This window comes from Eptesicus fuscus, chromosome 10 (assembly GCF_027574615.1).
Source record: "Eptesicus fuscus isolate TK198812 chromosome 10, DD_ASM_mEF_20220401, whole genome shotgun sequence".
In the NCBI taxonomy this organism is placed as follows: Eukaryota; Metazoa; Chordata; class Mammalia; order Chiroptera; family Vespertilionidae; genus Eptesicus; species Eptesicus fuscus.
Genome location: NC_072482.1, coordinates 95,225,940 through 95,250,717, shown reverse-complemented (window position 1 = coordinate 95,250,717; position 24,778 = coordinate 95,225,940). Strand labels below are relative to the sequence as shown.

At 55.5% G+C, this 24,778-nt stretch overlaps 1 protein-coding gene across 3 annotated transcripts in view; it reads left to right on the top strand.

Annotated features, from left to right (window-relative positions):
* The window catches only part of PRKN (parkin RBR E3 ubiquitin protein ligase), a 534,126-nt gene that overhangs the window by 447,050 nt on the left and 62,298 nt on the right, over positions 1 to 24,778 (top strand). For all 3 annotated transcript variants that reach the window (XM_054722613.1, XM_054722614.1, XM_028132921.2), the window contains exon 8: positions 21,132 to 21,193. In XM_054722613.1, coding sequence (XP_054578588.1) covers positions 21,132 to 21,193 — 62 coding nt within the window. The remainder of the gene's footprint in view (positions 1 to 21,131; positions 21,194 to 24,778) is intronic.

Genomic DNA, 24,778 nt, shown 5'->3' with positions numbered 1-24,778 from the left:
CACATGTAGTCTTATGTAAATCCTTGCTGATTGGCTATTACTGGCTATGGGTGGATCCCAAACCTTAATAAAAGGGATCGCAAGGCCAGAGCGTGGTGCAGTCCTCCCCCTAGAGTTGGGCTCCCACCTGGCCCCCAATAAATCCAAATTAATACTTTCTAGTCTCTTTCATTTGCGTGCGGCCTCCTCCAGAGCCCGAACCCTGAACCTGAACCCTGAACCACGTGGGTCGTGCGGGGACACTCGCAACTGGAGCCCAAACGTGGGACCCCGCACACCCCAGTTCAGTGGGACCAGCCACCTGGAGCGGAGTCTGTGTGGGTCTGTTGATCGATTAGTGCTGTCTGTGTGGGTCTGTTGATCGACTAGTGCTGTCTGTATTGATAGTATAACAACAAGACACACCTGGGAGGTAGAGGCTCCTGGGATCTGGTGCTTGGCCCAGAGCCTGATGGGCAGATACAGGTGAGGGAAGGCCAGCTGGGCACTGAGTCAGGGGGTCCCCGGGATGGAAGTGGGGGGGGGGGGAAAGGAAGGGAGGGGAGGCCCATGGGAGGAGAGGTCCCCTAGATCAGTGGGGACAAATGAAAGAACCTTTCAGAAGAGGGTGACAGGATGGGACATTCGCCCAGGAATGGAGGGACGTGGCTCTGGCTGGTCGGAGTGAGGGAGGGCGAGGAAAGAAAAGCAGCAGGAGGAGGAGGAAGGGGCAGGAAGAACAGCCGAGTGTGGGGTAAACGTCAGGCCGTTCAAAACAGAAGTCGGGGGGACTGCTAAGAAGTCAGCCTCAGAGCCTCCCGAAGAAGACGCCCTGTGGGGCGAAGGAGTCACGTGACAGTCGTTCTAGGGAACGGAGGGTGACGCGCCTGTGAAAGGCGCTGCTGGAAGGAGCCTGTGGTTTTTCGTGAGCTGCTGGGGAAGGTCGACCAGTAGGAGGAGACCTTTGAAAACCCCTGCGCTGTTCTGTGGCTTCCCCATCCACGTGGTACTGTTTCCTTCCCAAAAACAAATAACACCCCAACTCCCAGAGGATGCTTTGTCTGAGGAATGGCTTTAAGGGGAACGTAGAGATGGGACATCGGACAGCGGCTCGGAGGCCGGGTCCTCCCGCCTCGCCGGGTCCAGGTGAAGCCCTTGGCGCGGGTGGGGCAGGACAGGAGCTCTGCTGGGTGCGGTGCCGCCCTGAGGCAGAGAGCCCGGAGCCGGCCTTGATGTCAGAGGACATGTTCACGGTGCCCTCTCCCACGTGCAGGGCACCCCGAATCCCGGGGGCGCAGGCAGTCTTTCTGCTCTGAGTCACAGGATGCTGGGGAGCGCTGATTTCTATCTGAGCACGTTCCTGGGCTCCGTCACAAAGGGAGTGTTCAGATGGAGTGAAAGGGCAGTTTCTTGGGGAAGAACTGTCTCGCGGTGGCGTCTGTATCTGTGGTCTGGCCTTCCGTCCCCACATCAAGGCGGCAAGGATTCATTGGTGCCAAACGGAGTTAGCATTGCACTAGACAGTGGTAGGCAAACTGCAGCTTGCGAGCCACATGCGGCTCTTTGGCCCCTTGAGTGTGGCTCTTCCACAAAATACCACGGCCTGGGCGAGTCTATTTTGAAGAAGTGGCGTTAGAAGAAGTCTAAGTTTAAAAAATTTGACTCTCAAAAGAAATTTCAGTCGTTGTACTGTTGATATTCGGCTCTGTTGACTAATGAGTTTGCCGACCACTGCCCTAGCGGATCTCAGTCGCCAAGGACGTCCAGGCTCGCCCATCGGATAGCCTCCCGGGCTGCCTTGTGCTCCCCCGCACTCGGGTGGCTTAAAGCAAGGGACACTGTGTCACAATTCCGGAGGCTAAACTCCCCAAATCAAGGTGCCTCACGGACGATGCCTCGTTTCTCTCCATAACTCTCAGCATTATCTGAAAAGGGTCCTTTGTCTTTAATTCGTTTGTTTGCGTGTTACCTGACTGCGTGTTAGAATGTACATTTCATGGGGGCGGGGACTGCGTCTTAGCATCTCTGGTCCTCACGTGTGGACCAGTTCCCGGCATTTGGCTGCTCGATCTAGTTGTTGAGGAAGGAGTGATATTAATATTCTCTCGATATTAGTTTTCTTCTCTTACTGGTTCCACTTTATACGGGCCTGTGAGAACGTTAAAACTAATCAAATTAACAAGCGGGCTATTCAATGAAAGTTGATGTGTTGTTTCTTCATATTTTAGTCCCAATCTTTACAGTAGAAATGAGTTTCTGCGCGTTCAGAATAGTCCTGTATTTCACACGAAAGACATCACCTCCATGTAAAGGCAAGACGGTGATCCTTTAAAAATAAAAGTATATTCGATGTCTTATAAAGAGTCGGGTGAAAACTGTATTGTTCTTTGCTTCGTTTTCCATTAGAATATTTTATGGTGAGAGAGGGTGATGTGGACTAGCGCATGCAGAGTTACTGGCGATTCGCCTGATGGAGGACGCCGTTAGAACCCATTCATAACAAAGTTCAATTAGACTCGGGAGCCATCGGCAGAGAGAGATCTGGTCCCACCCTTAGCTATTCGAAACATTGCTTTGCTGTGCTGACTTGATGAGATACAGTCCAGCTTGTCTGCGGATGTCACAGAAGCTCAAGCTTTCTCGGGTGTAAAAGGTAAAACAAATAGAGTGAGACAAAACACTGAGACACCCAGGAAGCACATGCAGTGAGCGTGGGGAGCCGCGGGCCTGGGGCTCCATCCCCGCACCGCCCGGGGGAGGCGGGGAGGGCGTGATGCGCTGTCGCGGCTTGTCCCATCGGAATGGCATTGTTTCCAGGGCGGGAAACGGCAAAGCAAAACCGACTTCTTGCCTAAAAATTCTGGATTCCATTCTACCAGAGGAAGTGTTTTGTTGTTTAGCTTTTAATTTTAACATAGTTTCAGACTTAGAGAAAAGCGGCAAGACCAGGAAAAAGCATCTCCATCCACTCCTCAGCTGGTGCCCAATTGTGAGCAGCCCCCGTGTTCGCTTCTGTCCCTGTGCACATGCTCACGGGCACGTGTGTGCTTTCTGCACTGTTGGAGAGGGAGTTGCCTCACAGTAACATACTAAAATAAAATTGTAAATCTTCAAAATATACAATTTTTAAATCTGCAGGCAGCTCTATCTAAGAAGCAAAAACTAGCAAGCATACATTAGAAAGTCTTGTATGTGCTCTCTACCTGTTTTCCTTTTCCCTACATGTCAAAACTTGTGATGACCGACAGCGTGAGTGATCTACCCGAGGTGGAAGTTAAAAAGTTAACAAGTTGTGGAATGAACAATAGTCACATTTCTTTTCACACTTCTGAGCACAGGTAACCTTGCTGCCGAGATGCTCCATTTTCTCATTTCGCTCGTGCCCCGGGTTTGTCTGGAGTGAGTCCTGGTTTCCCGCTGGCCCCGCTCTGAGCATGAATGAGCTCCTGGGGAGAAGGAGGTTCAGGTCGCGGAGGGTCAGGTGCGGGCCATCTGCAGGGCCCGGCAGGTGTCCCCCAGCCATCCGTCGTCCTCGCCAGCTCTCCTCTCGCCTACTTCTGCCGAACGTGGCTGGCTCTCGGAAGCAGCGTTGTGGTGCACACAGTACACTCTATCTGATGGCGTTGAAATGAGAAGCTCCCGTTTCTAGGAGATAAACGACTTTTCATTCCATTCATACCAGCCATTCCGTACAAAACCAAGACAGGAAAGCATATGCTACGAATGACCTTCTGTTGTCAGTATTGTATCCAAATTATGGCTCTGTCGGCGTGCTGGATAAAATCCAGGATGCTCACTTAGACCTGAATGTCAGATAAACAAACAAAACAAAAAAATACATGGGACACACACTAAAAAAATACGTTCATTGTTTATCTGAGAGTCAGATGTACCGAGATGTCCTGCATTTTGATTTGCTAAATCTGGGAACCTTAGACCTGTGCTTCTTCCGAGTACGTCGCTGGGTTTAAGAGGTGACGGTGTCCTCTCGTTCTCCTCGCGGGGTGCGGAGAGCACGTCGGAAGCCCCCGTGAAGCCTTCAGGGTGCGCACTTGGCAGCCCAGCGCCCAGCGCACATGTGTTTGTATTTCTATCGTTTCCCTTTGCGGCCTTCCCTTCTTAAAAAAACAACAAGAACATCCAGAAACTGTCCTGTTTGCTGCAAATACCTCTAAGCTGTCTCCTCTCCTTTTATTGAATGAGTCATAGAAAGAGTTAAAATAACTCAATGCCTTCTATATCCATAGAATAATGACAGTATTAATCTGAATAACCATTAAATTTCCATCAATGTGGTCTTAATAATGCATATGGAGTATCCTATCTAACAAAGAGGCAATATGCAAATTGACCATCACTCCAACACACAAGGTGGCCGCCACAAGATGGCTGGCAGGGGAAGGCAGTTGGGGGGGACCAGGCTGGCAGGGGAGGGCAGTTGGGGGGACCAGGCTTGCAGGGGAGGGCAGTTGGGGGGTACCAGGCTGGCAAGGGAGGGCAGTTGGGGGCAACCAGGCCTGCAGGGGAGGGCAGTTAGGGGCAATCAGGCTGGCAGGGGAGCAGTTATGCATCGATCAGGCTGGCAGGGGAGTGGTTAGGGGGTGATCAGGCTGGCAGGCAGAAGCAGTTAGAGGCAATCAGGCAGGCAGGCAGGTGAGTGGTTGGGAGCCAGCAGTCCTGGATTGTGAGAGGGATGTCCCAGATTGGAGAAGGTGCAGGCTGGGCTGAGGGACACACACACACCCCCTGCACGAATTTCATGCACAGGGCCTCTAGTTTTTATATAAGTCTCAAGAAGTAAACTTTTACTTTGAATTTTAAATCATAAATCCCAAGTTCAGGCTACAGTCTTATATACTTATAGAAACATCGAGAGTCATTCTCTCCGAGGACTGCGGTGAAGAGATTTTTAAGAGCTAAAGTCAAGCTGTAGTAGAAAGCTACAGTAATTAAAATGGCAGGGCACTGGCACAAAAACACATTAACAGAACAGCATAGAAAGCCCAGAAGTAAGCCTACACTTACATGATCAATCAGTCTATAAGGCAATAAGAAATAACATGCAATAGGAAAAAGACAGTCTCTTCAATAACTGGTGTTGGGAAAACTGGACAGATACATGCAGAAAATGACATTGGACCCCTTTCTAACCCCATGTTCAAAAGTAAACTCAGAATGGATTAAAGACTTGCATGTAAGACCTGAAACCATAAAACCCCTAGAAGGAAACGGGGCTGCAAACTCTTTCAGTTCAGCTCCGCATTATCCTTTTGGGTACATCTCCTCGGGCAAGGGAAGCAAAAGCAAAAATAAACAGATGGGACCACATCAAACTAAAACGTGGAGGAAATGGTCTGCAAAGTGAAAGGACGGCCTGCTGAATGGGAGAACGTGTCCACAGTGACATAGCCAATAAGGGGTTAATACCCAAACTATATAAAGAACTCCTCCAACCCAACATCAAAACAACAAACAACCCAATTAAAAACCGGGAAGAGGATCTGGATAGACATTTTTCACAGAAAACATACAGATGGCCAGCAGGCACATGAAAAGATGCTCCACAACCCTGGTCCTCGGGGAAATGCAGATCAAAACCATAATGAGGTCCCTCACACCTGTCAGGAAGGCTGTCGTCAGGAAGAAGAAGCGTGGGCGCGGAGGCAGAGAGAAGGGAGCCCTCGCGCACTGTCGGTGGGAATGCAGCCTGGTGCAGCCACTGTGGGAGCTTCCTCAAAAAATTAAAAATAGAGCTGCCATATGATCCAGCAATCCCATTTCTGGGTATTTATCTGATGAAAATGTAAACACTAATTTTTAAAGATATATACACCCCTTTGTTTATTGCAGCATTATTTACAACTAGTGGCCTGGTGCACAAAATTTATGCAGGGGGGAGGGTGTCCCTCAGTCCAGCCTGCACCTTCTCCAATTTGGGACCCCTCAGGGGATGTCCAACTGCCTCTCACAATCCGGTACTACTGGCTCCTAACCGCTCACCTGCCTGCCTGCCTGATTGCCCCTAAACACCTCTGCCTGCCTGCCTGATCGCCCCTAACTGTGCCCCTACCGGCCTGATAGCCCCTAACTGCTCCACTGCTGGTCTGATTGCCCCTAACCACCTCTGCCTCGCCCCGCACTCGGGACCCAGAATTCCCTCCTCTGTCCGGTCACAGGCACCTGGGACCCAGGCTTCCCTCCCTCTGGCCAGCTGCAGGCACCCAGGACCCAAGCCGGCTTTGGCCAGGCCTGCCACAGCCGCAGGGGACCATGGGCAGGTGGCTTCGCCCGGGCCTCAGCCACTGGCGCCCGGGACCACGGGGCCAGTGGCTTGTCCCTCTCCCAGGCCACAGGCGCAGCTGCTGGTGCCTGGGACCACGGGGCGTGCAGATTGTCCCTCTCCCGGGCCGCAGGTGCAGGCACAGCCGCTGGCACCCAGGACCGCAGGGCGGGCGGCTTGTCCCTCTCCCCGGCCACAGCCTGGCTGGTCCCCATTCCTCTCTCACGAGCTCATTTGTGCCTGGCTGGTCCCCATGCCTCTCTCCCCAGTGTTGAGTGTCTGAGCCGTTATGGCCTGATGGCGTGAGGGCATGACGACCATTTGCATATTAGCTCTTTATTATATATGATAGTCAAGATTTGGTGGGAACAACCCAAGCGTCCATCGATAGATAATGGTTAAAGAAAATGTCTCATGTATACCATTATTTCTTAGCCACAAAAGCAGAATGAAATCTTGCCATTTATGAGAACATGGATGGACCTAGAGGGTATTATAATAAGTAAAATAAATCTAACAGAAAGAGAAGCATCATATAACTTTGCTAAAATGCGGAATCTAAAAAACAAAATGAAACAGACTTGCAGACCCAGAGAACACACTGACAGCTACTGCAGGGGAGCGGGGAGGGGCGCTGGGTAAAAGGGTGGAGGGGACTGAGAGGCACAAACTTCCAGGTATAAAATAAATGTCACGGGACGTAACGCACAGCGTAGGGAATATAGCCAAAACGTCAGGATGACTTTGTATGGCGACCAGTGGTTACTAGACTTACGGCGATCACGTCCTCAGGTATATAAATATCGAATACCTGTGTTGTACACCTGAAACTAACACGACGTTGTACGTCAGCTGTGCCATAATAAAAAGGAGCTTAACGGATTCTGCTGCTGGAATCCCAACACTCGGAATACATCACTCAGAGCAGCTTTCATGTGTTCACACATCTTTAAACACACATGCTTGAATTTGACCTTGGAATAGCGTGCACTTTACCGTAAATATGACCGAATTTGTGTCATCATTCTTAACCTCAGGAGAGTATTCAAGTGCTCAGTAGCATAACTTCTGTTTGACACAAGTAATGTGTGTTTGATTTAGAGCTTTAAATGGCAAACAAATCTTTATTCTTGTTTCTGAAACGGCCTGCGTTGCGGCCGTCCGCGGACACTCTTGGTGTTAAGTACATTCCCAGCTTCCTCGTGACGCCCGGAAAGTTCCCTGCGCTGTGCTTCGGTGGGAACACAGGAGCCCATCACTTCACCCTCCTGGTTCTTCCTGCTCTCTGTGCCCACGCTGCCGCCCACAGAAGCAGGTGCCTCGCTCGCCTCCATCTAAACTACACGGGGGAGGGGTCTGTGCCTCTGCGTGGGGGCGGTTTTGTGGTGCGGGGACCACTGATGTGCTAATCTGGGCGTGCTGAGGAGCTGGCCTGGATTAGGAGCTTTGGTGGCAGAGCTGCCTTCGGCCGTGAACAGTGGCCGGTGCAGTGGACAGCCTTTGGAGAGAGAGCAGTCGTCCCACATGTGGTTCGCCAGCGAGTAAACTGGCCCGGCCGCAGAGACCGTGTGTTCCCGTCTGGTCACAGGTGCCCGGGAGCCAGGAGGCCCAGCTGGCAAAGAGCCACGGGCCCGCGCTCGGCGAGGATGATCCTGGACGCTCTGCACGGAGGCCACCCCGGCCCCTTCCCCGGAGAGGGCGTTCGGGGCGCAGTGGGGGTGCGTGCACATTGAATGTCAGAGCCGCGTGGCTGTTCGGAGACTGAATGAGGACGGCGCCCTGTCCTCTAGACTCTCATGTCCGGAGGACACAGGACGGAGCTGTTGCAACAGAAAGGACGTAGCACGCTCTACACTGAGATGCGCAGAAGAGAGGTGCCCCCGGAAACAGAAGGACGCGGAGGGAAAGGAAGGGGATATATTTCAGTCCCTAGATTTTTTTTAACAAAATCTCCTTTCAAAACCGAGTGAAGGTGTTAGCACCGAGGAGGCACATGAGGACGTGGGTGACTACGCTTCTCCACGCGCCCAGTCCCCACGGTGACTGGCACAAGACGGGCCAGCGCGGCCTTAGCGCCCACATCCCGAGAACCTGTGCCCGGCTGTGGCCATGGCAAAGCCCAAAGGTGCAACCCGGGCTTGGCATTGCCCAAGCGGAAGGGCCGCCCTGCAGGGCTGCCCTCGCAGGAGATGGCGCCTGCCTGTCTGTACATGGCAGCATCGCGGCCCACAGCGGGGCCGCTGGCAGCTCAGGTGCAGGAACAGGCTGCCCGGGTGACGTCCACGTAGAGACGCCAGGGCTGCAGGCAGAGCGGCGTTCTTAGACCGGCGCAGGGCGGCGTTTGGGGCGAGTGCACCTGCTCTTAGACGGGTGCAGGGCGGCGGGAAGGGCCGGATGTGGCCCCCGCCTGCAACAAGCCCTGAGTGTCACCACCCCCGGGGCTTGGCCTGTGGTCGGTGTCCGTGTGTCCACACGTGCGAGAAGACATTCCGCGGTTTGCACTGCTGCGTACTGTGTCACTGACCGCCAGCTGAGTCTCCAGGCCGGGTTCGGGGCCTGGGCTTCAAACACGCAGCCGCGGTGCGGGTGAAGCTTAAAACCTCCCTGATGCCGTCACCGAACTCAGGAGGCAGGCGCAGCCGGTGCCATCGGGCTGCCCTTGGAACCCCCGCTTCTCCTGGGTACAGCGAGCCTTTCTCCTGGGTACAGCGAGCCTTTCTCCTGGGTACAGCGTGCCTTTCTCCTGGGTACAGCGTGCCTTTCTCCTGGGTACAGCGTGCCTTTCTCCTGGGTACAGCGTGCCTTTCTCCTGGGTACAGCGAGCCTTTCTCCCGGGTACAGCGTGCCTTTCTCCTGGGTACAGCGTGCCTTTCTCCTGGGTACAGCGTGCGTTTCTCCTGGGTACAGCGTGCCTTTCTCCTGGGCACAGCATGTGTTCCTCCTGGGTACAGCGAGCCTTTCTCCCGGGCACAGCGTGCCTTTCTCCCGGGCACAGCGTGCCCTTCTCCTGGGTACAGCGTGCCTTTCTCCTGGGTACAGCGTGCCTTTCTCCTGGGTACAACGTGCCTTTCTCCTGGGTACAGCGTGCCCTTCTCCCGGGCACAGCGTGCCTTTCTCCCGGGTACAGCGTGCCTTTCTCCTGGGCACAGCGTGCCTTTCTCCTGGGTACAGCGTGCCCTTCTCCTGGGTACAGCGTGCGTTTCTCCTGGGTACAGCGAGCCTTTCTCCCGGGCACAGCGTGCCTTTCTCCTGGGTACAGCGTGCCTTTCTCCTGGGTACAGCGTGCCTTTCTCCCGGGTACAGCGTGCGTGCCTGTCGCCCGAAGGCGGCCTCTGATTCCTGAGGGTCCATCGCCCAGGTCAGCGGTCGGCAAACTGCGGCTCGCGAGCCACATGCGGCACTTTGGCCCCTTGAGTGTGGCTCTTCCACAAAATACCACGGCCTGGGCGAGTCTATTCTGAAGAAGTGGCGTTAGAAGAAGTTTAAGTTTAAAAAATGTGGCTCTCAAAAGACATTTCAATCGTTGTGCTGTTGATGTTTGGCTCTGTTGACTAATGAGTGTGCCGACCACGGGCCCAGGTGATGGTTCTCTCCTAACGTTGTTCTGACACAATAGTGATCATTTCAAAGCACGACTCACCCTAACTGGGGGCTCAGTGGTTAGAGCATCGGCCCAAGGATGGAAGGGTCTCAGGTTCGCTTCCCGGTCAAGGGCAGGTACCTCTGTTGCAGGCTTGATCCCCAGGCCTCCACCTGAACCCGCATGGGAGGCAACCAATCGATGTTTCTCTCTCTCTCTCTCTCCCCCTCCCTTCCACTCTCTCTAAAATTGGGGGGGGGGGCGGGTGGAAGGGTACCCTCAGGTGAAGATTAACAAAACAAGAAAAAGCAGGAGTTGATCATCCATCCCGAAAGAGCTGTGCTGTACGGATGCCACTTTTCACAAACTCCAGGCGACCGAAGCTGCACCCAGAACCGAGTACATCAGCAGAACCTCCCCCCCCCCCGCCCCCACGTGTCTCCCAGCCTCTTCCTCTGGGCCGGGCTTCGGGAAGCGTGTGGGTGCTTGGCTCACCCCGCTTCTAACCCAACGCCGACCCCGGGAGGATGCAGACGCAGACCAACGGAGAGTCAGTGCCCAGCTCATTTCCTCCCGGTTTAAACGTGGGAAGAGCAGGCGTCACGGATTCCCGGGTGCTCCCTCCGCCTCCTCCGAATCACAAAGCCGCTGCCCGCACCTGGAGGAGCCACCGCGGCTCAGGGACGGTCCGCGGGGCACGTCCCGGTGGGAGGGCCCCGCGTGGCTGGGCAGGGCCCGTGGCGAGGCTGGCACCTGACGTGCGGCACAGGGACCCCTCCCCGCGGTGCCGCCGAGCCCGGTTTTGCGAGAACGTCTGTGGCTGCGGTGCTGGGTGTCTTCTGGGGAGCGGGGCCCCCGGAGTGAGGGCTGGTGTCTTCTGGGGAGCGGGGCTCCCAGAGTGAGGGCTGGTGTCTTCTGGGGAGCGGGGCTCCCAGAGTGAGGGCTGGTGTCTTCTGGGGAGCGGGGCCCCCGGAGTGAGGGCTGGTGTCTTCTGGGGAGCGGGGCCCCCGGAGTGAGGGCTGGTGTCTTCTGGGGAGCGGGGCCCCCGGAGTGAGGGCTGGTGTCTTCTGGGGAGTGGGGCCCCCGGAGTGAGGGCTGGTGTCTTCTGGGGAGCGGGGCCCCCGGAGTGAGGGCTGGTGTCTTCTGGGGAGCGGGGCTCCCGGAGTGAGGGCTGGTGTCTTCTGGGGAGCGGGGCCCCCGGAGTGAGGGCTGGTGTCTTCTGGGGAGCGGGGCCCCCGGAGTGAGGGCTGGTGTCTTCTGGGGAGCGGGGCCCCCGGAGTGAGGGCTGGTGTCTTCTGGGGAGCGGGGCTCCCGGAGTGAGGGCTGGTGTCTTCTGGGGAGCGGGGCCCCCGGAGTGAGGGCTGGTGTCTTCTGGGGAGCGGGGCCCCCGGAGTGAGGGCTGGTGTCTTCTGGGGAGCGGGGTTCCGGGAGTAAGGGCTGGTGTCTTCTGGGGAGCGGGGCCCCCGGAGTGAGGGCTGGTGTCTTCTGGGGAGCGGGGCCCCCGGAGTGAGGGCTGGTGTCTTCTGGGGAGCGGGGCCCCGGAGTGAGGGCTGGTGTCTTCTGGGGAGCGGGGCCCCCGGAGTGAGGGCTGGTGTCTTCTGGGGAGCGGGGCCCCCGGAGTGAGGGCTGGTGTCTTCTGGGGAGCGGGGCTCCCGGAGTGAGGACTGGGTGTCTTCTGGGGAGCGGGGCCCCCGGAGTGAGGGCTGGTGTCTTCTGGGGAGCGGGGCTCCCGGAGTGAGGGCTGGTGTCTTCTGGGGAGCGGGGCCCCCGGAGTGAGGGCTGGTGTCTTCTGGGGAGCGGGGCTCCCAGAGTGAGGGCTGGGTGTCTTCTGGGGAGCGGGGCTCCCAGAGTGAGGGCTGGTGTCTTCTGGGGAGCGGGGCCCCCGGAGTGAGGGCTGGTGTCTTCTGGGGAGCGGGGCCCCCGGAGTGAGGGCTGGTGTCTTCTGGGGAGCGGGGCTCCCGGAGTGAGGACTGGGTGTCTTCTGGGGAGCGGGCTCCCGGAGTGAGGGCTGGTGTCTTCTGGGGAGCGGGGCACCCAGAGTGAGGGCTGGTGTCTTCTGGGGAGCGGGGCTCCCAGAGTGAGGGCTGGTGTCTTCTGGGGAGCGGGGCCCCCGGAGTGAGGGCTGGGTGTCTTCTGGGGAGCGGGGCTCCCGGAGTGAGGGCTGGTGTCTTCTGGGGAGCGGGGCTCCCGGAGTGAGGACTGGGTGTCTTCTGGGGAGCGGGCTCCCGGAGTGAGGGCTGGTGTCTTCTGGGGAGCGGGGCCCCCGGAGTGAGGGCTGGTGTCTTCTGGGGAGCGGGGCTCCCGGAGTGAGGACTGGGTGTCTTCTGGGGAGCGGGGCCCCCGGAGTGAGGGCTGGTGTCTTCTGGGGAGCGGGGTTCCGGGAGTAAGGGCTGGTGTCTTCTGGGGAGCGGGGCCCCCAGAGTGAGGGCTGGGTGTCTTCTGGGGAGCGGGGCCCCCGGAGTGAGGGCTGGTGTCTTCTGGGGAGCGGGGCCCCCGGAGTGAGGGCTGGGTGTCTTCTGGGGAGCGGGGCCCCTGGAGTGAGGGCTGGGTGTCTTCTGGGGAGCGGGGCCCCGGAGTGAGGGCTGGGTGTCTTCTGGGGAGCGGGGCCCCCGGAGTGAGAGCTGGTGTCTTCTGGGGAGCGGGGCCCCCGGAGTGAGGGCTGGTGTCTTCTGGGGAGCGGGGCCCCCGGAGTGAGGGCTGGGTGTCTTCTGGGGAGCGGGGCCCCGGGAGTGAGGGCTGGTGTCTTCTGGGGAGCGGGGTTCCGGGAGTAAGGGCTGGTGTCTTCTGGGGAGCGGGGCCCCCGGAGTGAGGGCTGGGTGTCTTCTGGGGAGCGGGGCCCCTGGAGTGAGGGCTGGGTGTCTTCTGGGGAGCGGGGCCCCCGGAGTGAGGGCTGGGTGTCTTCTGGGGAGCGGGGTTCCGGAAGTAAGGGCTGGGCGGCGTGTGCAGCTCCCGCTCGCCTCCATCCTATGTAAAGGGGTTCTCACTGTGCGTCTTCTATGGTGGGGGGGGCAGTGCTCACCGCAACCAGGAACCCGCCACGTGTGTGTCACGTGTGGTGCAGCGGAAGGGGCGGTGATGATCTGACAGCAACAGGCCGCCGTAGGGTTTGATTTGTTGTCGTTGTTTCTCTCGGCAGGACATTTCTCACAGAAGAGCTCTTACGGCATTCACTTAGCTGCTGTCACACAATAGATGTTCACGCTTTTCAGACCACATTGGATCCCAGGCCGGCAGCACCCCTGGCCCCGGGCTGTGGGACGCTCTGGGCGTCATGGCGAAGGCAGGAAGGCCGGGCTCGGGCGTCCTGCGTGGCCGGGGAGCGAAGGGCTGCCTGCGCGGAGCGCGCACATCTTTCACGATGATGGTGCCCGCGGGGTGCCGCCTGCCCTAATTGGATCTGATTAAGGTGAAATGCAAAAGCTGTCCTCATTTCTCTCCGGGCGGAGTGGTGCCAAGCCTCCGCGCAGGAAGGAAGAGGAGAGGGAGGGAGGGGGGAGGAGGCGCGTGGGGAAGCATCAGCCAGCCCGGGCCACGCACACACCCCCGCCCGTTCCCGGGGGTGTGAGCTCATAACACATCCTACAGAGGGTTTTAGCAGCAACCATCAAACTGCTGAACACATAGCCTTACCTGGCAGTCTTTGGACTTGGGGAATGCATCCCATCTCCATCATCTGAATGGTTTGCTAACATACACGTAGAGGCAGCTCACTACATGCACGGTTTGCTAACATACATGTAGAGGCGGCTCACTGACATGCATGGTTTGCTAACATACATGTAGAGGCAATTCACTGACATGCACGGTTTGCTAACATACACGTAGAGGTGGCTCACTACATGCATGGTTTGCTAACATACACGTAGAGGCAGCTCACTGACATGCATGGTTTGCTAACATACACATAGAGGCGGCTCACTGACATGCATGGTTTGCTAACATACACGTAGAGGCGGCTCACTACATGCATGGTTTGCTAACACACATGTAGAGGCGGCTCACTGACATGCATGGTTTGCTAACATACACATAGAGGCGACTCACCAGCACACATGTCAGCGTTCAGTGTTTGGGTAAAGGACGGTGCGTAGCACAGAAAGGTGAGCCGCCAGGACACAGGATGTGTTTGTACTGTTTGGAGTGAAACAATGTCCATTCAGATCTTTAGGTAAAAAGAACAGGACAGAGAATTTCATGCTTGGTAGGATGCCACATATTTAGATTGTGTGTGTGCATGTGTATGCATGTGTGTGTGTGTGTGTGTTTATCTAAAAGAATATTCACAAAAATATTAATGGTGGCTATTGCTGGTGGTGGAATTCCTAATTGTTATTTCCTTGACTATGTGTTGTAGTATTTTACAATGACCATGCAAAAATACACACACCAGTTTTATTTGGGAAAACACTTTTTTTAAAGAAGGACAGATAAATGTAAATATTATACATTTTCTTAAGACCTCCTAAATAGGAAAAAAAACAAAACAACAACCTGGTGCCGAAACCGGTTTGGCTCAGTGGATAGAGCGTCGGTCTGCGGACTGAAAGGTCCCAGGTTCGATTCCGGTCAAGGGCATGTACATTGGTTGCGGGCACGTCCCCAGTGGGGGATGTGCAAGAGGCAGCTGATCGATGTTTCTCTCTCATCGATGTTTCTAACTCCCTATCCCTCTCCCTTCCTCTCTGTAAAAAATCAATAAAATATATTTTTAAAAAATTAAAAAAAAAAAAAACAACCTGGAAATGGTATTCCAGCAGCAGCACCTCTGAGAAATGAGAAATGCATGGGCCTTTTCCTGTTCCCCCCCCCCCCCCCGCCCGCACTGTGTGACCTCATTTTCTTCTTTTTTAAATATATTGTTATTGATTACAGAGAGAGGAAGGAAGAGGGAGAGGGAGAGAAACATCAATGATGAGAGAGAATCACTGATCGCCTGCCTCCTGCACACCCCACACCTGGGATCGAGCCCACAACCCGGGCCTGTGCCCTGACCAGAATCAAACTGGCTACTGCCCGTTTCCTGGGACAATGCTCAACCACAGACCCACACCGGCCGGGCCGTTTTCTTACCATTTTAATGCTTTATTTACATTTTCAGGTTCCAGATTTCATGGGCCTCCTCTCTCAACGCTTAAAAAAACACCCCTGGTCCCGGCTGGTTTTTGATCAGTGGTTAGAGCCTCAACCCGAGGACTGAAGGGTCACAGGTTCAATTCCAGTCAAGGGCATGAACTTGGGTTACAGGTTTGATCCCCGGGGCGTGTGCGGGAGGCAGCCAATCAATGTGTTCCTCTCACATCAATGTTTCTCCCTCTCTCCCCCTCCCTTCCACTCTCTCTAAAATCAATGGAAAAAATAGCCTCAGGTGAGGATCAACAAGAACAAAACAGCACACCCTGTGCTTTTGCACTTACTAGAGGTGATAGTTGATGAACATTTGAAAAGTCACCAAATACCCAAAACACAAAGACAGCAAAATACGGAGGAGGCCACAAGTCGTGAACTTAGCCGGGAATGACAGCCTGGACGAAGCTGGAGCCGCCGGGCCCCCTCACGCAGGAACAACGTCTAAAAGGCCGCCGAGGGTTTGCAGGGGGTAGCCTTCAGCTTTGGAACCCTGACTGTATCCGAGTCGGTTAATTTTTATTCCCTAGTTGACAAGAGCTTCAAGCCAACCGCCTATAAACCGTTTTCCCAGGGAGGTGCCCGAGGAAGGAGGGCTGGTTAGCTGCCTGGGTTCCGGGCCCCGGGCCCGGTGCCGGGCTGGGTGGGGACGCGGAGGAGGCTAAGGGAGCCAGTCTGTGGCAGCTGCTGGCGGGGCCCCCGGAAACCTGCCCCGTCTGCGAGAAGAACCATCCTCCCTGCGTCTGAAGGGCCGAACGCTTGCGAATGCCCCACTTCCGATCACGAAGAGCGAATCTGGAGTCCTTGGTGGAACTCGGCTGGCAGCTGAGAGCTACTCATATGTGGGCATTTGGGCTAATTGAAACCAAGGGCGATTACTGATTGCCATAGGAAGCAATGTACAGCTCTGGACAGCAAGCCGCGGCGTAATTAGCAGCAATGCTGAAACTGAGCTGTCCTCCCACCACGGCATCTGTCCTTCGTCCTTCACGTTGGATTTTCTGTTTTGTTTGTCTCCTCTCTTTCAAATGTCGCTCACATCAGCATACAAACTTTAAATATCGGAACTGCAGGAAAGCAGTGACGAATGTTAGGAGCGGTGCTAAGAGAGCTTAACAATTATCCTTTTCAGGATTTGAAATATGCCTTTCAGTAACGAATGCAGCCATGCCCACGCTAAGACGCATAAAAGAAACAGCGCACAGCCCTGGAGTAATGAGGGAAATTACTGAGATCAACACAAAATACAAAAAGGAGAAAGAGAATACCATGAAACACTTGTAACGTTTTATATAAAGGCACACGAAGGCAGAATTCAAGCCCCCTTTGGAATGCATCAGTTCCTGAAGTCCAATAGCTTTGATTCTCTAACATTGTTTTGGATATTGCTTATTTTTTCCATGTAGCGCTGCCCAAGTGCACGCCAGGGAAGTCCATGTTAAAGGACACATTCCATGTGTCCATGACTCGGGAATGAGGACCGAGCGTGTCCAGTTCACAGGCAGGGCGTGTCCTTACACGCGTGTGCGCATGAGCTGTGTGGGACTCAGGGTGCTTCCACTCAGAAGAGCCCTCGCTGTGTCACTGTATCGCTCAGTCCCCGCCGCCCCGCTGTGCCCGCTCTAACAGAACTTCACCTGACGCGAGGTCTGGGGGTGAGTCTCCTTTCTGATGGCATCCACTCGGGGTCACAGCCCCACGGGTTCTTTCCCGCGTTATGTTAACTGGGCACTGACATGCGCATTCAGCCACCACCACAGTCTATGGGAAACCATGTTAAATTCACTCAAAGTGGATTAAAATCACCTCCATTCCTCCCCACTTGCCTCCTCTTGTTTCAATCAAGATTGGCTTTTGAGAGCAAGGGGAAGAGAGAGCCACGGTCTGGGGTCACCTTCTGCCCTGAGACCCTCACGCCCTGAGGGGTGGCTCCTGTGTGGACCCCCCGAATGAAATGTGTCACCTGAGGCACGTGGCTGACGAAAGGACCACCCTCTAGAAATTTCAAGCAAGAATCACTCAAAACATAGGCCAATCGCAAAGGGAGAGTCTTATGCAATGCAGAGGCTAGCCAGCGTGTCGGGAATATACACGCTGAGCATAATTTTCCAACTTTTAAAATTGTTTTGATCTCATAGCAACATCAAAATGAGGAAAATTTCAAGTGTTTTTAATGTCCTGTTACCGTATTTTTAATTTTCGGTTGCCGTCTCTCATATGTCCTGCGTCCGTTCTCCTCAATGCCCGCCAGGAAGTCTGTTGAGGAAGCCAACCTACTGCAGGGAGAGCCCCACCGCGTGGACGGAAAGGGGGAGTCAGGATGTATAGGTTTGGGGAGCTGGGCTGCAGCGTGACGGCAGATACTTCCGGTGGGGACGTGGTGGGACTTGAGCAGATCCCTTACACTACTCATGGCGAACGATCCCGGCCTGCCCTTCTCCTTCCCGCGGGCCTGCCGTGTTCTTCTCGGACATGGTGCTCATCACCTTCCAAGCATCACCTCGCTTTCCCATCCCGCGTTCCATTTCTGGTGTCTCTCTCCCCCTCAGAACGCAAGCTCCGAGGAGGGCTTGTGTCTGTTCCATTTTCCTGCTAACGCGACCCAGGAGCCCGAAGGGTGCCTGGCAGGAGTGGGTGCACGGTGGGTGCCTGTGGAGTGGTGTGGTCTCTTCTGCGGACGGCATTCCAGATGTTTTCTCCTATGTGGCCATGGTCACAGCAGCTGTGGCAGTAACTGCTCTTGCCCATGTCTCCTTGTCTAAGCTCCTCTCTGATCTACACCTGCCAGGGAATTACTAGGTGCAAGGCGGCCAGCTTCAAGGTGCTTTTGAACTGGTTTGGGACGGCTCAGATCCAGTCTGCATCGGCCATGGAAAAGCCATCCTTCATAGACATAATGAAATACCTGCGGGCAGAGAGCAGTTATGAAGACAGGCTGGGTTTTATGTATCAAAGTGATTATGTCGAGTCCCACCGCTGGCTCTGAATGCGCTGACTTGGTAGGATGTGGCTTGTTCTGCCAAGAGGCGGTTGTGAATTTTCCATGGATTCTCTCACCGCCGGACTCTCAGCCTAGCTCAGAAGTGTCTCTTTAGCACAGGGAAGGGAGCCCCCAGTCCGCCCGGCGGCACTGAGTGGCAGGAGCCTGCAGCCGTGCCCGCCCGGCGTGTGCTGCGCGGCAGCTGTTCCGTGTGTGGCCGCATTGTCTTTGATCACATGGAGTTATCATGTGTTTTCTCTCCTTTTTCATCCTTAGCCAGTTTCCTTTCCCACGTTGTGCTCAAAAGGAAGCTAGAAGGGAGCTGTCATTGTCAGGCCTGCATGAGGGACCCTAAGCTGTGCCAGAGAGAAATCACCCTCCACACACTTCACACCCAACAGCAGCAAGCTGCACACGTGACTGTGTGGGTCACGCGCCTGTCCCAGCAGCACATCAGAGAGCTGAGCTCCATGGCCATGCTCACCCCAAACCTGGTGCTCACGGTGTTCCATTGAACCCCAAGGATGTCACGCATGCCCCTGTGCTGATTTGCCAGGAAATTAGAAGGAAAAATAGTCACTGAAGACTCATGTGGTTTTTAACGCTTTTTATTGGAATTTATTTTCCAAATGAGTCTCCCCTACTTCTCAGGATGGCTACTGGGGAAGGTCGCTAAAGCTTTCTGGAGAATCTGGTTGAGTGCCTCGCCCGAGGTGTGGGGTTTCAGTATCTCTCGGGGCCTTCGTGGGCGTGACCTGCCGCTTGCAGCACATTTTCCTGAGGAGGTTCCAGTTAGAGCGTGAAGTCTCTGTGGCGTGGGGACAGGATAAAAGTCCATGTTGGTTCCAGATACCGAAATAAAAATCCCGGCCTCAAAGTTACCCTTTACAAAAATAAGAGTCCATCCTGGCTTTATGTGTTTTTTTAAAATAAACATTTAAATTCAGTTTTAATGCCAAACAGGCAACTTACCTTTATTTCAGGGAGCTCGGATTTTAGGAAGCTGGTACAAAAGATGAGAAAGGCATTTCATAACTGGGGGATGAGGAGGGGGTTAAACAATGGAATAGTGTGTAGTCAGGATAAGTCCAGAGAGAGATGCAATTCTAATTTAAGTGGCCAAAGGCAACTAAACAGGCTTTTAAAACTGGGCAAGGACAAGAAAAATAAGGGAATAACAGGAAGAGAAGGGTCCTCTCGGAAGAAGAAAGCACAGTGTTAGCAGGCGACGAGGCCCCCGGCTCCCGTTTTCCTGGCAAAGAGAACATTTCCCACGTCAGAGAGGACAGAACAAGAGATTTCAGGAGGAACTTACACTAAAGAAAAGTGAGGACAGAACCAGGATCCCCTTTCCTAAGTGTTTGGACAAACACTTTCTGAGCATCATCCCCGAGGCCCAGCTGGGATCTGTGAGACGCCAGAGAGAAAGACCAGCCAGAGGTCGGAGTTCTGGGGGTGGATTTATGTTTAACTTTTCAACATGGGACTTGGAGGTAGAATTTCAAGGTCGGATGTGGCTTACTCAGCTCTGCCAGCTGGCTCATTTACAACCTGCCTGACCGAGGTAAGTCACCTTGAGTGTGACAGAGCAGCTGCAAGTAGGAAACAGAGTCCATTCTCCTCCCTCCCACCCCACCCCACCCCCACCCCAACAAAAACCAGGTCAGCTCTGGCTAAACGGAGCCGCGCCTCGTCAGTTCTTCCCTTTGGCATCTTTGTGGGATATTTGCTTTTGGCCGCAGCTTGCTGGCCATAAGCATCCATCTGTTGGCTGTGTACTCAAGCGACGCCCTCCTGTGTGCTCTGGCTGACCCAGCGGCGGAGCAGAAGGCATGGGAAGTGGTGACTAACTGGCCCTTTAATCCGAAATTTGAGTTCGGTTCCCTTGTGCATGTTTGGATAAGTGGATGTGTTTGGGGGTCTTGGCTCAAGTTATTTCATTATTGCCTCAAAGGGTGCAATTTGAAATGGCCAGTGAGATTAAAAAAAACACACACAAAACACAGAAAAACAAAAAACAACCTTCCAGATAGTTTGATGGTAAAAATACGTCATAAAGCTTTATGATAATCAAATAAAAATACCAGATTGCTTATTAATCACTTTAGATTACTGTAGTGAATAAAGGAATAAAGTTAATAAAAAGGCAGCAAACTTAACCTTTTGCACTCGGATGTCGAGTGTGACTCGACACGGTTAGCATTAGAATAAAGGAATCGAGAAAAAAGCAAGCGAGTGCAAAGGGTTAAAGCTCTAAATGTATACCATCCATACTTTTCTGGGAATATATGACCTGATGATACGTATAAATACATATAGTACACAGGGGTGGGCAAACGTAGGTTTACATAATACAAATAAATAATACAATAATTAGTAAACAAGAATAGAAGAATAAACTCTTTTTGCATACTCACAGCTGTAAGCCTGCTTTCTCCCACCCCGGTACATACATGCATGCATCCATAGCCATACGCGCGTACTTGGTGTTCTGTTGACCCTCGGCATCCTGTCACGACAAGTCTCGGTTATTTAGCTGGACCTGGGCTTCTTTAACAGACGTGGCCTCTAACATCTTGGGGGTTGGGGGGATAGTCTTTCTGGGACACCAGAACAGCCGTCCGGGCCCCGTGTCACAGGCACTCCCACATCCAGAGACTGGAATCCTCTCTGCCTGGTCTTCTCTCATCCGTGTCACAACCTCAAACAGGACTCCTTGCTCCCAAAGACAGCTGAGACTCAGGGACTGACGCGAGGCTGTATCTCCACCGCAGTCTTCGGTAGACTCACAGGCAGCCAAGCGATCCACAGCCTCCCCTCCTCACTGAGTCCATAGTCACCTGAGTCGCTTCCCCGCCGGCCCTCGGGGGGGCGGGGGGAGCTCGGCCGAGTGGCCTTCTCCTGTCAGAAATCGAGCTCTCGTCTCTATAGTCTCAGACCTGCCTGTCGCCATTCATTTACGCTTTTCACCAAAACCCTCCCCTCAGGATGTCCGTTCCTTTCATGTCTGTTGTCAGGGGATGAACATCACCTGGCCCTACTTGTCAACTCCCCTCCCCGAGTCTGAGAGGCGATGATAGCAAGGGCTACAGGTGTAAAGAGGAAGACATGTCCTCATGACCCAACATTTCAGAATTGGAGCCGACCCCGTCACATTCCTGTTTGTCACTGATTTCTCTCTCCAACAGCCGGCTGCCCCGACTCCTTGATTAAAGAGCTCCATCACTTCAGGATCCTCGGGGAAGAGCAGGTGAGTCAGCATCTCCGAGGCCCCACACCACACCGTGTCGCTAATGAGATGGTCTGGGCTCCCCCAGGGGGCCGAGTGTCTCCTGACCCCCGTTGCCCTAAATGGGGGGAAAGTGCCCTGGGGGTCTGTGTGAGGACACTCCTCCCCTGTCCGACCCACCAGGCCAGACAGGTCATTGACTGGCACATCTGCTGTCCACCAGAGCACTTCATCTCGACACCACCAGAGAGCAGGGAGACTGGCAGATAAGCAAGCCGATCAGCGGGAGGCGGGCTGTGTGAGGGAGCGGGCGTCACAGACTGCCTGGCCCCTTGTCTGCGGTGGAGGGGCCGGCTCTTCCCATGGGTGTGTGTGCTTCATGAGTGTCGTCCACTTTCTCTGCGGGTGTGGCTGTGTGGCGCATACACAGCATGTCCCACTTAAGGCAGGTTCTCTAACTTCTGTGTGCTCAGTGAGAGGCGTCTGATTTAAATAGATGTGCTACGTAAATGATTCAGGTGCTGGACAACATACGTGTTAGATACATAATCTAGAACGTGTTATCTGTAAGTAACACACACATACACACACACACTTACTTGTGATTGCTTAAAGTAAATCTCTCAATCCTTATATGGAGTGCAGGGCCCATGTTATAAAGTTAAATCTTGATGTCAGGTTATCCTTGAAGTACACCAAGCGACAGCATGGTGGTGTCCTACCTACCCCACGCTCTCCGACTGACTTTACCTCCCGGGGGCAGCCTCGGCCACCTCAGGTCGGAGAACACGCGAGTGCCACGTGGCGGCTCGGTTTGTCGATGAGGCTTTGGTCTGTGTGTTTACCTTCAGTGTGTGTCTGGGGCAAAGTCGGGTGCCCATATCCAGTAGGAGGTCAAAAACACAAAGGGGTGAGTTAGAGGAGAATAGCGAAAACTGGAACCATTGTCCACTCCTTGAAGTAACAGCTTACAGGATGCCTCCTTCATATTCTCATCCTTCAGATTTCCAAAAACAGCAGGTATGTGTCTTCAAATACCAACCAAATCCATTACCCTTTGTTGTGAGTAAGAATCAATAACCAACTCCCCAAACATGCCTGTTTAGGAAAACACCCGTGTCTCTCAGCCGTTTCCTAAAACCCGGAGAGATTTCTGAAAGCAAGACCTGCCGGCTGTCGCCCTGACATTTCCGCTCAGACAACGGAGCCTTCACCTCTAACGTCTACCGATCTTTACAACTCGCTTCCATGTTTGTTTTGGCGTCATGGAGCGATGAGGGAGAGGCTAACTGTAATCATCGCCTTAGATTTGCATAAAATTATGGCCACTTTGCATTTTCCTGGACGCTGAGTCCAGCCCCGGCCAAACTGACGCGCTTCTGATCCCCTGCGCGGGGCAGCCCAGCCGCATGGGTCTTCCCTTCCTGGGAACCCACAGCGGCCTACTCCCTGCCTTCCACTCGCAGGCCCTCACTGAGCACGCGCACTGCCCAGGGCAGAGCGGGGAGGAGAAAACCCTTCGGGCTCCCGTTCCCGTTGGGGAGAGCTTGTCAGGGGACACGGGGGAACGCCTTCCGTCCCGTTACGGCGGGCGGTTAGCTCTGCGATGGGAAGAACATCACCGCGGGAGGATCTGCGGGCGGAGACGGGGGACCCGGGAGCGTCACGGACCGGCTGCCTCCTGCACGCCCCGCACCGGAGGTCCAGCCCCCAACGTGTGCCCCGACTGGGCATCCAGCTGTGACCGCCCGGTTCACAGGCCAGGCTCCACCACAGAGCCACGCCAGCCGGGCTCGTTAGCCAGTCTTAAGGCCTGGCTTTGTTGGAACAGCGATGAAATTTCTACTTTAAAGTGAATAGGCCCTGTTCTTCAGAGAACCCGGGAACCCGCGGTACAGACCCAATGATTCGCTCCCCAAGTAAGAAACGAGGAGCCCTGCGGGGACTTGCGATGTTGCCGAGGCAGTCACGCCCCCGGAGGGCGTTCCCCATCCGAGGGGGAGGGAGGGCTTGCTAGTGTTTCCCTCAGGCGAGGGGGTGTGCTCAGGTGCGGGTGTGTGCTCAGGTGCAGGTGTGTGCTCGGGTGCGGGTGTGTGCTCAGGTGCGGGTGTGCTCAGGTGCGGGTGTGTGCTCGGGTGCGGGTGTGCGCTCAGGTGCGGGTGTGCGCTCGGGTGCGGGTGTGCGCTCGGGTGCGGGTGTGCGCTCGGGTGCGGGTGTGTGCTCGGGTGCGGGTGTGCGCTCAGGTGCGGGTGTGTTCGGGTGCGGGTGTGTTCGGGTGCGGGTGTGCGCTCAGGGGCGGGTGTGTGCTCGGGGGCGGGTGTGCGCTCGGGTGCGGGTGTGTGCTCAGGGGCGGGTGTGTGCTCAGGGGCGGGTGTGTGCTCGGGGGCGGGTGTGCGCTCGGGTGCGGGTGTGTGCTCAGGGGCGGGTGTGTGCTCAGGGGCGGGTGTGTGCTCGGGGGCGGGTGTGCGCTCGGGGGCGGGTGTGTGCTCAGGGGCGGGTGTGTGCTCGGGGGCGGGTGTGTGCTCGGGGGCGGGTGTGCGCTCGGGTGCGGGTGTGCGCTCGGGTGCGGGTGTGCGCTTGGGTGCGGGTGTGCTCAGGTGCGGGTGTGCTCAGGTGCGGGTGTGCGCTCAGGTGCGGGTGTGCTCAGGTGCGGGTGTGCTCAGGTGCGGGTGTGCTCGGGTGCAGGTGTGTGCTCCTTGCTGTTAACACTCGCTTTCAAACATGCTTGCCAATACGGTGCTGTCGTCTCTGGTCCTCTGTCTGTGGCCCGTCCGCGTCGTGAGAGCTACCTGGGCGTCTGCAAACGCATTTCACAGCAGCGTCCGCAGCGTCGGCCGGCGTACGGGTAGCAGGTCCCACACAGGCGCACACACTCGCGGGGATGCGGCATCGAACAACGCACAGGGGCTTCTAGAGAAAAGGGTGCCGTTTCCTCGACCTCCTCGCCCCTCATTAACGCTGACTCCGCCTCCTGGTTCCCCATGTTCCCTCTGCTCCAGCGCCCGCCTGCTCACCGCACCCCAGAGGAGCCAGGCCCGGGGCCTCCGGCCCCTGTGAAGCTACACCCCTTCCCCAGGGCCCGTGGCTTCTCTACACCCCTTCCCCAGGGCCCGTGGCTTCTCTCACTCCTCCCTCCTCGGGGTGTGTCCGTGCGCCCGGTCTGTGCGCGCCCTCACTCCCCGATCACTCCACACTGGAGCCCGTCTGCCTGGACTCGCCCTCCCTGTGTTTCATTCCCTTCCCACTGTCTCCGTCTGAGCCCTCGCGTTTAATCTCAGCGTTTACAGTCCGTCCCGTGGACGAGCAGGGGCGTCGGTCCTGCTCGCTGCTGAGTCCCCGGCACGGTCCCGTCCGGCCCCAGGCAGCTCTCCCTCAGCGCCGCCCCAACCCGTTCACAGCTGCGCACACGCATTGGGCTTGATCCCCGTTTGGGGGAGACCATGATCCGACATGCGAGGAGACAGCACGTTAGAGCTGCCGCCAGGGAGACCGGGCCCTGGATGCCGGGGTTCGGGGTGGCTCTGCAGGCTGGGGCGTCCCCGGGGCCTGAGCCACGCAGCGGCACCGGGAGGTCAGGGAGGAGGCAGGGGGACCGAGGAAGGGACC